Source organism: Populus euphratica, unplaced genomic scaffold (genome assembly GCF_000495115.2).
Source record: "Populus euphratica unplaced genomic scaffold, PopEup_1.0 scaffold854.1, whole genome shotgun sequence".
NCBI lineage: Eukaryota > Viridiplantae > Streptophyta > Magnoliopsida > Malpighiales > Salicaceae > Populus > Populus euphratica.
Genome location: NW_011500718.1, coordinates 11457 through 22685, shown reverse-complemented (window position 1 = coordinate 22685; position 11229 = coordinate 11457). Strand labels below are relative to the sequence as shown.

Sequence of the window (11229 nt, the reverse complement as noted above, 5' to 3'; positions counted from 1 at the left end):
AATATAAGACTTGAGTTATTGATTTAAATAGGGCCAATAAACTTGATTAATATAATAACATGAATTAAAAAAAATATAATAGTAGTAAATAAATTGAGAAAAAAATCAAAAAATATCTAATGCTAGATATGTATGATTTAGTTATGATAATAGAATAATCCTATAAAATAAAAATGAAATAAAACCATAAAGTTTAATTATTAAATTATTTAATATTAAAAACAAAATTAAAATAGAAAAATAATTAAAAAAAACAATGAAAAGAAACATGTTCCAGTTAGGATTCACAATAATTTAAAGATTGTTAGTGGCAGAAAACAAAGTAAAGTGTTTGTGATAAATAAGGTAATATAGACACAAGATTTATGACTTTTCTTATAATTTTCTAAACCTGCGAGAGTTGTTTATTCTGAGTTTTCCTCTCTGACTGGGTTTTTTGGCATTTACACGAGTAGGTTTTCAGGGAGATCCAGACTTCACGAGGACGAAGAAATTCTTGGGGTGCTTTCTTTGGACTGTGTGCTATGTTCGTGAAGACAATTAGAAACATAGTCGTTTTGTTTGTTTAATGATCATCTATATTAACCCTGTCCAGGTCATGCACGCTGATTTTTGGCAACAATTTCCTTCCCTTTTTGACTTGTTTGTCCTTACACGAGCAGATTGCTTTCACTACAGTTAATTATCCTTGCTTGCTTGATTCTGGCTTATATGGGTGAAGCTGCTTATCTCTCTAAACACAAAGTGGATCTTCAGAGAAGCTTTTACAGAGTGATCCCTGGTACGATCTTTTTTTATTGCTTCTTCCAATTCCAATTTATTTGTTTGTACTTGTATCTGGAATTAATTCTGCATCCATGGAACTAAATTTGAATAATTTTAAGTCAAGAGAGCGTCCCATGTGATTGAGAAGTTGTTTTGTGTTTCTCTTGTCAAATGAGATTGTATTTGTCCTATAATAAAATGCTTGTATTTTCAACTAACATGAGATATTGTTTTGAACTTCTTCAATTTGTGCTCCTGAGCGGCAGAGACCTGCTGCTACTTCTTGCTATTGTTTTCAGCATGCATTTATTTTTCTGATTTTGCTATAATTTTATGGATTCTTCATATAAGATTTTGCTCCAAGTGCCAGTGAATTAGCTAAAAATCTTTCTCATGAGGATCATCTACTCTATTCAACATTGAATGTCGAGCTTCGTCTGCAAGTTCTTAATGGTCTACAAAGCCCAAATTTCCAGGCATGGGATCTTTGATAGGGCCGGTCCTTTTCACATTTTTATTTCCAATCTTTTCTAGTACATATGATTTACCAGGAGGACACTAGTCCTGCTATTGGTTTATTTTGTGAATGGGAAGCATGCTGCTGCTTAATTTCTCAGTTTCGCCTGCTATTGTTTTATTGGTAATTTCTCATTTACCGGAGATAAACTGGATCGTGATGGTTTCGTGCCTTCTTGTTTTTGATCGGCTTCAGGGACACAGAAATGATCGGCGATGTATATGGTACATGCCTCCTTCCCTCCCTCCCTCCCTCTCCCATTAAGTTAGCGATTTGATAAGTTTATCTCTTTGTACCAGGTCTTGCAGTTATCATTGTAACGTTTGTTACCACCTGCTTGATGTTTCTTGTCATTGTTACGCTGTGGAAGCGGGGGTTTATTCTGGAAGCCTTTACTTTTGTAATTGTTTTTGGATTGCTCTACTTGTCTTCTTCCCGCCTGCCAGAGGCCAAAGGAAGCTGGCTCCCTCTCATTTTCTCCCTGATAGTTTTGTCTGTGATGTACATCTGGCATTATGTTACGTTACAAAAACAATCATTCGAGTCACATAACAGAACGTCTTTGGATATGCTTCTTTGTCTGGGCACAAACATTGGTATAAATCGTGTTCGTGGTGTTGGCCTAGTCTATACAAATGTGCTGTCAGAGATCCCACCAATGTTTTCGCATTTTGTCACCAACGTTCCCGCCTTCCATCATGTCCTCATAATTGTAACATTTCAGTACCTGACAATTCCAAGAGTTTTCTGCCAATCAGCGATTTATTGTAAGCCGGATTGGTCCCCCCAGAGTTCCGTCTCCACCTGTGCATTGTCAGGTTGCGAAGGAAGGAAGAACAGTCATGCTTTTGAGACTAGCCTGATTGAAACTGTGGCAGAGTTCTAGCGGCACCAGAGTGATGGTGATGCTAGAGACTCGGGAATGAAATGACTCTACTTTGTCAGGAATCAAACATGTACTGGATGATGTTAGCACGGGATGCGGGACTTGAGAATGGGTCTGGGGCTGGGTCAGAGACTAGACGCAAAAGAGTAAGATTTTTAAGATTTTGTGGCGTGTGAAGTGGGACTGGAGGGTGCCAGGGAAGCTGGTATGGCATATATGATGGGAAATACTCTGTCTTGGTGAGGGAAACATCATCACTTGTGAAGAAATTTGTCATTAACATTGCACATGGTCTCTTGAGACAGAACTGTCGAAGCCCATCCACAGCACTAGGGGTTTCTCGTACATCTTTGATTGAAGTAGGAATGGCTTATTATGTTTAGTAATCAGCCTGAGAAAGGATGATAATATTATTGGGAGTACTGAACAAATGATGTAAGTCCATCCTGCTGGCTTCTGCAGCCAAAATGCAACATTGATTAGGCAGCCATCTTGACATGGTGCATCTGGAAAGGATTTTGGGGTTGTGAGGGGTTCTAACCAAAGGAAATGGGAGGATTCTAACCAAATGCAACAAAAGAATTGGTGGTATCCATTGTAAACTAACAGATAGGTTCAAAGTATTTGAATTGACTGATCCAGTTCAACTGTTATAGGAGCTTACATGATAAAGATTCCTCAGATTTAGAGATAAGTTACAGAATACACAGACTGACTCATAGTTTTCTTTACATGGTTATTTTAAAATGTCTTGTTTCCCCCAGGGCTTCTTAAAACTCTTCCCAATCTCCCTTGCTAGCATGAAAGAAAGAGAGTCATTTGGGATGGTGGCAAGCACTTTGTGAAACAAAATGAGCAGAGAAAAACAATATACAACAGCCAACCCGTATATTACACAGTTCAATTGGGCCAATTTTTCACCTCAAAATGCACACACGAAATAATGCTAAAAACCACACCATACATCTCAACAGCATAAACAATCACTCTCTATACCCCCATATAATACAGTGGAAAACAAATCAAAACCAAAAAAAAAAAAAAAAAGTCAGCCTAAACACTGTGCGAGTTGTCTGGCTTGGTATGAGGTGGAGGAGGTGGCGTACTAGCAAACCCAGGTGGTGGAATAGGATCTCCAAATACCTGAGCATTTGTATGGGTATCTTGTCTTCCCTTGTGCCTCCCCAAGTAGTAACATCCAAAACCAAGAAGCAGGCAAAAGATTATCAAAGGCAAAGAGATCACCACGACCATACCCATCTTTCACTTCTAAATTATATATCTTGCCGCTGTTTTTAGAGAGGAGAGAGACAGTTTTTTGCACCAGAGGAAAGGGAATGGGAATTGAGGGCTTTATATACCGCTATATTGCGGCGGGGTCTCCCTAGTCTTCTTTGTTGGTTATGAATGAACTGGAGGATTCCGATGCTTTCTGTAGAGAAGAAGTAAAGGGATTTTAATGAAAGGGGGTTGTAACGTTCAAGCTTCCCCAGGTCACTTTTTGGCTGGGCCAACATGATATATTTAAAAGCCCAGATTTATAATAATGACACATTTTGAGCTGTCTTCGAATTTAGGTTTTAAGGCAAAGAAACGAACAGATTCCCATAGCCTGGCCAGACGTTATTGAAAAATATTCTCATATTCTATTAATTGTTTATAAAAAAACATAAAAAAACTATAATATTTATATACCATTAAAAGTGATAAAATTGGTAAGAATATTTCTATTTAATTTTTTTTTAATTTTTAGTTGTATCTTTGTTTATTTAAAATGAGTCCTGTGCCAAAAACAATAATTCCTATAAAGTAACTAATAAAATATAATTAGTTATAAGTTAACTTGATCTAATAATATTTTTTTATTTTATTTTTTATTATCTTTATTTTTTATCATTAAATTATTTTATGATACACGTTAGCTCAGATCAAGTTCTTTTTATCCTTTTTTTTATTTTTGTATTTTATCTTTTATCATTGAGTTGTTTTACATTCTATATTGATTTAGATTGAGTTTTTTTATATTTTTTTTAATTGTCATGTTTTTTATTTATGTATTTATTATTATTATCATATGTTTTTTAATCATGTCATTTAAATTACTAATTGAACAATCTCAAATTTCTTTTTCTTAGCATTTTTCTTTAATATTGAAAAACATTTTGCTTGCGAGTCACTAATTTATTAAAAAAACTAAAAGAGATGAGGATTTTATTGTATCTCCTCACAAAATATATTCAATATGATAATATTTTTTTTATTATTTTATTTTTATTATTCAACATTAGATTTATTGAGAAATGAATTATATTATTTTTTTAATTTATTTTTTATGAAGTTATCATAATTTTATGATCCAGACTATGAGTTTAACGGATTGACTTAATTAACTCGAGTTTTTCTTTTTTTCTAGTTGATTTTTTTAAAATTCATCATTTAGCAATGAGTTGGTTGAGAATTAGGCTTTATAGTTTTTTTTTGTTTACTTTCTATAAGGTTATACTCGTTTTATGACTTGGATCACAGGTTTAGTTAATTAACCTGAATTGATTTAAGTCATTTTTTGGTGTTTTTTTTTAAACCAATTTTTTAATTTTAATTATATCCTTTAATATTAAGTTTATTGGGGATTGAATTCATAATTGTTATTCAATTTTTTTATGAGACTATCTTAGTTTTATGACCTGAACCGCAAGTTTGATGAGTTAATTCAGTAGACTTGAGTTTTTTTCCTTTTTCTAATTGATTTTTTTTCTTTCAATTTCATCATTTAAGATTGAGTTGATTGACAATTAGGCTTTGTCATTTGTTTCGGTTTGCTTTATATGAGATTATCCTTATCTCTTTACTTAGGTTACAGTTTTGGCTTTGTTATTAGTTTTGGTTTGCTTTATATGAGATTATTTTTATCTCATTATTTATGTTGCAAGTTTAATAAGTTGACTCGAGTTTTTTTTAATCAAATCTTTTTTCAATTTTTTATTTTAACACTAGATTGATTAAAAATTAAATTTTCTATTGAGTAATCTTGATCTCATGCATGATCCGAGTTGTGGGTTTAGTAAGTTAACTTAAGTTGACTAAGGTCATTTTATTTTATTTTATTATTTTTATCTTTCAATATTGAGTTTATTAAAAAATATGTTTCATAACTTATTTTGATTTGTTTTTTACAAGATTATTATGATCTTATAACCCAGGTTGCGGAATGATAGGTTAACTTGAGTTGACCCAAATTGATTCAATATGTTATTATATCAATATTTATTAAAAAAAAATCTCATTTTGAATATTTATTTTGAGTGAAATTATGTTTTTATTGATTATTCAGGTTGTTTTTAAACCCGCTAAGTTAACTGAGTCACATCAAGTTAATTCCCATACAATTAAAGAATTTTTCTACAAGAAAAACATTAAAAATACTTAAAAAATTATTATATTAAAAAAATTAATTCAAGCTGCATTGAGCTAATGATACAATACTAATCTTAGGTGGTATTTGAAACTATGATAATTATTATTTTTTAAAATATTTTTTATTTAAAAATACATTAAAATAATATTTTTTTATTTTTAAAAAATTTATTTTTAACATCAACATATTAAAACAATTTAAAAATATAATAAAAAATAATTAAAAAATTTAGAAAACACAAACACATATAAAAGCCAGCCAAAAAAACATGCTCCTGTAGGGCGTTTACGCTGGCGGTACCAGTTTCAGTATTGTCACTTTTAGGTTTTGATCGAGCACTGCGATTTCATGCAACGATTCTGACTCAAAATTCTTATACTGGGAATTGGGATGAACCAGGACCTGGTCCTTTTTTTTTCCTTTAATAATTTCTTGCTCACTGAGGATAGCCAAACTCGCCTTTAAATATTTTCCATCAGTTCCCAGTGGCTGGATTTAATATTTACTTGGTCCTCTTTTGCCTTTAATAATTTCTAGTAGATGATTTAATTTACCACCAATTTTAGTTTTACTTGTTTAAATTCTGCAGTAAGCAAATTAAAGCATCATTTCCCAGAATTACAATTTCCGATTAGCCAGAGGATTGTAATTTGTTGTGTAATTAGGAAGCTATATTTTTTTACCGGAACGCAGCACTGCATTGAAGCTTGTGCAACCCATGAACTCCAATTCGGTGCATGCATTGCTGCTGCTGCTGCTTCTTCCTTTTCTTCTTATTTTTTTTACTATATTGTAGTTGTCTGTAATTATTAATATGGAAACGTGACTGCCGCATGTTTTTTTCTTTTCTTTTAAAAAAAGAATTAGCTGGCTTTTTTCTAGCACCGTTGGGAACATGGTGTAAACTGTATTCTTAAAAAAATTAATTTTTTTATTAAAATTTAATGTATTTTGTATGTTTTAAATCGTTTTAATATACTAATATTAAAATTAATTTTTAAAATATATAAAAAAATTATAAATATAAAATTTAATATAAAAAATTATTTGAAAAGTAATATATTCTCTAAACATGCAAGCCTAACCTTTCATGCTTGGTATGGTTGACTTTTTTTAATACAAGACATATACCTGATCTTTCAAGCCTTTTGTTTTATTTATTTCAAAACAAAATTATCCTTAAATGCAATACTTACAATAATATTTTAGAAGTCATCCTGCAATATCATGCTTTTCAAATAAGATTAGAGTTTTTATAAGTAATATTAGGAATTATTATATGAACCTAATATGCAATTTTGAAAAATTATCCATGAATATGTAATGAGAATAAAATATTTATTTTGTTATTATTTTAGTGTGGAATTTTTATATAATTTCTTCAAATTGATTATTTCTTTATTTTCATATACAATCTTATTATCAAAACATGGTTTTTTTATTTATTAAAACTTGCCGTACAAACCATGATAAATGTACAAACCATGATAAATTTCTTAATGAAAAACCATGCTATTAATAAAATAGACAAGTTGTTGCCAAAACAAGAAAGAATATATAAATAAAGAAAGGAAGCTTTAACTAAAAAAATATATTTTTCCCCTAAAATTTAAATTATTAAAACTCTTATGAATATTTATTATAATTACCATAAAGATAGATTTTGAAAATAGACCCGCAGCATCATGCTTGCGTGCCGGCTAGTTTCATCCTAAAATACAGTATTATTTCTGAAGTGGACGGTCGAAATTTGAATTCGGTCATTCAAATACTTTCTACTGGCGTATGATAGAATTTTAGTCGAAGCATTATATTCCTGAATAGCTTAGACAAATTAAATTACATATTTAACTCTCTGTTGCTGTTCTTGAATCTTTGTGTCGAGGAAGTTTTTCTAGGAAGCCACGAAGTTCATGCAGATGGGCGGCTTTATCTTGGCCAAAGCAAGGATAGCAGCTGGAAGAGTCCACAGCCCTTCTCCACAGATTAATCCTGAGGCAACAGCAGGGATCATGAACTCGGCCTTGCTGGTGTTTCGTTTATGCCATACGAAAACGATCAAACTTCCAACACACATATCAATGGCAAAGGAAGCTCCAATGACAAATGGCACGGCCATGACCAATGGAAGAGGCACCCATTGTCCGATCTTCCGCGGCGAAAAATCTCTCACTAGGTTAACTGCGATTGCAAAAGCAAAGAAGCCATAGCAGAGCTGCAAGCAATATTGGGGCAGAGCTGAGAAACCCTCAACACCTATGATTGCCATGTTCCTGAAAATTAAGGCATGAGGAGCCTTAAAGTCTCCGGAAGGATTTCCAACATCAAATGCCTTGTAGAACAGGAAGAAGCTACCAGGAGCCACCACGCAGCCGATTGCGGTGCCAATAACTTGGTTCAAAAACATTGCTCTTGGGGAGGTGAAAGTCAAATGTGCTGTTTTGAAATCCTGAATCAGGATGCAAGAAACAGAAATAACAGATTTGACAAGGCCGCCTCCGACAAGTGCTGCCACCACTCCATTTTCTCTCCCGGATATTGCAGCTAGCACAAAGAGGGCAGCTTTCCCGTAATTATACGCCATGTTTATATCGGTAAGGCCAGCTCCGTAAGCATTGCAAAATGCTAAGGATGGAGCAAGAACATACGACATGACAACATAGTACCACTTAAGCTGGGGGAATATGATTGGCACCGCAATTATGGAGATAACAGAGAAGATTACATATCCAATGATGCCTAGCCATGAAGGTATGGTCTCTCCGAGGAAGAATTTATTTTGTTTTTGTTCATCAAAGAGCTTCTTCTGGTAATGAACTGCTAGGAAAGAAGTACAGTTAAGAAGTAGCGCAACTGAAGCTGTAATATTATTTTAGCAGCATTTCGGTATAAACAGGAAAAAACTGCATAGGATGTCCAATTTACCGGGACTGATATTCTTGTTCTTTAATCTGCGACGAACATTGCTGATTGTAATACCCATTATCTTAACAAAAAAGTAGAGCCCATCTCCTAGGATGAGAGCAACTGCTAAGAAAACCTGTCAAATTATAGCCATATATTAGAATCCTATTATGAATTTTAGAAAGCTAAAAGCCCTAGTATATCGTGTTCTGACCTTGTAACCATTTAAGCTCTTCATGCTGGATTCATCTATAGAAGCTGGATACCATTCTCCCTTAAGTTGACGTATTAGTGGCCACATAATCCCATATGAGAGCACAGCTCCAAGAAGTAAGGACACGTTTACAAGATAGGGAACGATCATTCCAGCTCCAACCAAAGTGGTGCTAAAATCAAAGAAAAATCTACAAAAGCCCAATAACCAAAAAGAAATGACCAGTAACATTTAATTTGGGAGAAATGAAGCAGATAATTGGAGATATAGAGAGAGGAAATACGAGTACATACGTATGCTTCCATGCTTCCATTCCAAAAGTAGGGAAATGTGCGAATCCACAATATCCATCTTTCCCCGTAAAAAACCACTGGAAAAATGCCCATAAGAAGCTGATTGAAAAGTACTTCATGAACCCTTGAACTTGTTTCCTGTAATAACAACCCAATCATGATTCATACTTTCTTTTTCAAGAAAGTTGTTTTCTCAAAGCAAAAAATTAGACTTCATGTATATACTTTGCCATCTTATCTCCTCGGTTATGGAAACCATTGATGAGAACTGCCGTTGCCAAGCCACTTGGATAAGTTAACTTCATGTCTACTATCAGGATCTGTAAGCCAAAAGGCCGAAACACACCTTTAAGAGTTTTACAAGCGACATGATGATAATACTACTCACGATGATTCCAAAGAGAAATATACAGACTCCTGATATCAGAATATCTCAGGCTAATAAACACAAAGATTATAATTTTTTAAAAGAAAAGTAATCTTTTTTTGATAATTTGAGATGCATGGAAGGATTATGGAAACTTCTATTACCTTTCTAAGTGGAATTAACACAAAAAGACCAACAAAGCAAACTAGGAAAAGGTATCCAACCATCCAGCCAAATTCAGGTTCCTTTAAACCACTAGAAGAATTTCCTTCAGTTTTCAACCCCCCTGACAACTCGTATGTGTTCCTGTCTAATCCCAACAGATAAGAAGAAAGTCCACCTATTGCCCAAAACACGGAAACCATGTGAGAAGAAGCTCAAATTTGTCAAGAGTAATAGGAAGATTATTTTAAGTATCGAAAACTGATCAAACCTCCAATGGCAATACTATAACATGCAACTGCGCAAGTTTGTATCATTGTATTTTCTTGCCGAGTGAAGGGTCTGACGACAAATCCTGCCTTTTGAAGAACTTTTGTCCAGGTTTGAACAAACACAAAAGCAAGAAGAGCAGCAGAGACATTGAAATTTGGAATCATCCCAGTTGTGAGGTTTAGCTTCATGGCAATGATGCTGTAGATGGCTCCAATAAGAATACTCACTATGATTCCCCTTACTGTGACCTGCTTTGTCCATGTCCTTGAACCTTCTGATTCATCTTGTGGCTCTAACTCCATCCCTTCTCTTTCAATCTCTTCCTTTTCTACTGCTTCAATCATCATGGCTGCAAAATAGCAATCCTTTACGCATCATAAAATTAAGTCAAATTATCAGGGAGCAAGTGCCGAGAGGATAGGAGAAACATGCATGGATATATAGCCTTGCCTTGGTTCTTCTCCAGCACTTATTTTCTTGCAGTAGCTATCTAGTATTTTTACTTGAAAACTTTGTTTTCCTCTTGGTGTGTATACTAATCAAAATGCCTGTAGTCATAAAACATTCATTACCTTTTCCATTTACAGCACTAAAAACCCCATCAAACAGCATGAAGATATCAATATCCCTTTATATAAGGTGGGAATAATTTAGAATTCTTGGCACAAGTTGCGTTCGTATATGCAATAACCAAGTAATGGCCTGCAGTACTGTTACTATCTATTATTGGAATGATAATGGACCTTAGCATTGAGCTCTACCCTTTTTCTTCTCCTCCATCATTGTTGTTAAAGTGCTTGTCAGCACTCAGCTTCTTATTGTTTTCTGCAAGATGGTTAAAACACAACGCAACGATAGAAAACAATACTGTAAGCTATGGCGTTGATCGTACATAAGTATATGAATCGTGCAATAGGCTAAAAATTGATAGATTAAGAAGAAAGCATTAATGATATATATATTTTTGCTGTTGTTATAGGCCGTGAAGATTCAATGAAATTCCTATAGGGAACAAGTTAATACATGCATAATTAATGGATTGGTGTGATGCTACTTCTCTATATCTTGTGTGCTAGAAACTGACTACAAGAAGCATAATTTCAAAAAAATCAAAGAAAAGAATTAGGAATCAAGAGTTCTTCTCTTTTGCCTTACCCAAAACTTACAATGCTATTCTATTTTGAATGCAATAACTCATGATGCTATAAGTTTGTATCATGGTATAAGTTCAGACAATGCAATTTTTATGTTTTAATTCTTATTTTAAACTATATCAGATTGTACAGTACTGCACGTTAATGAAGGTGTCTTTGAACCTTCTTATGACACAGAAACATACATACATACATACATCCATACATACAAATCAAGAAACATGAGTTGATTTCAATTCCTTCTGAATCCATAATTAAGGACCATGTAACCGAAAGCTT

At 33.5% G+C, this 11229-nt stretch overlaps 1 protein-coding gene and 1 pseudogene across 2 annotated transcripts; one reads left to right on the top strand and one right to left on the bottom strand.

The window, feature by feature from the left end:
• Positions 1 to 399: 399 nt before the first annotated feature.
• LOC105116113 (probable potassium transporter 13) lies at positions 400 to 2899 on the top strand (annotated as a pseudogene).
• Positions 2900 to 7413: 4514 nt separating this feature from the next.
• Positions 7414 to 10393, bottom strand: LOC105116112 (metal-nicotianamine transporter YSL1-like). Of its 2 annotated transcripts, XM_011013314.1 has the most exons (8): positions 10247 to 10393; positions 9795 to 10145; positions 9526 to 9701; positions 9220 to 9314; positions 8995 to 9132; positions 8702 to 8891; positions 8509 to 8623; positions 7414 to 8400 (listed from the first exon to the last, which is right to left on the bottom strand). In XM_011013314.1, the coding sequence occupies exons 2-8, from the start codon at positions 10141 to 10143 to the stop codon at positions 7478 to 7480; spliced, it is 1986 nt and encodes a 661-aa protein (XP_011011616.1). In that variant the 5' UTR covers positions 10144 to 10145; positions 10247 to 10393; the 3' UTR covers positions 7414 to 7477. The 2 variants fall into 2 exon arrangements, with proteins under 2 accessions (XP_011011616.1, XP_011011617.1); XM_011013315.1 differs by lacking the exon at positions 10247 to 10393 and having other exon boundaries at positions 9795 to 10197.
• Between the last annotated feature and the right edge of the window lie 836 nt (positions 10394 to 11229).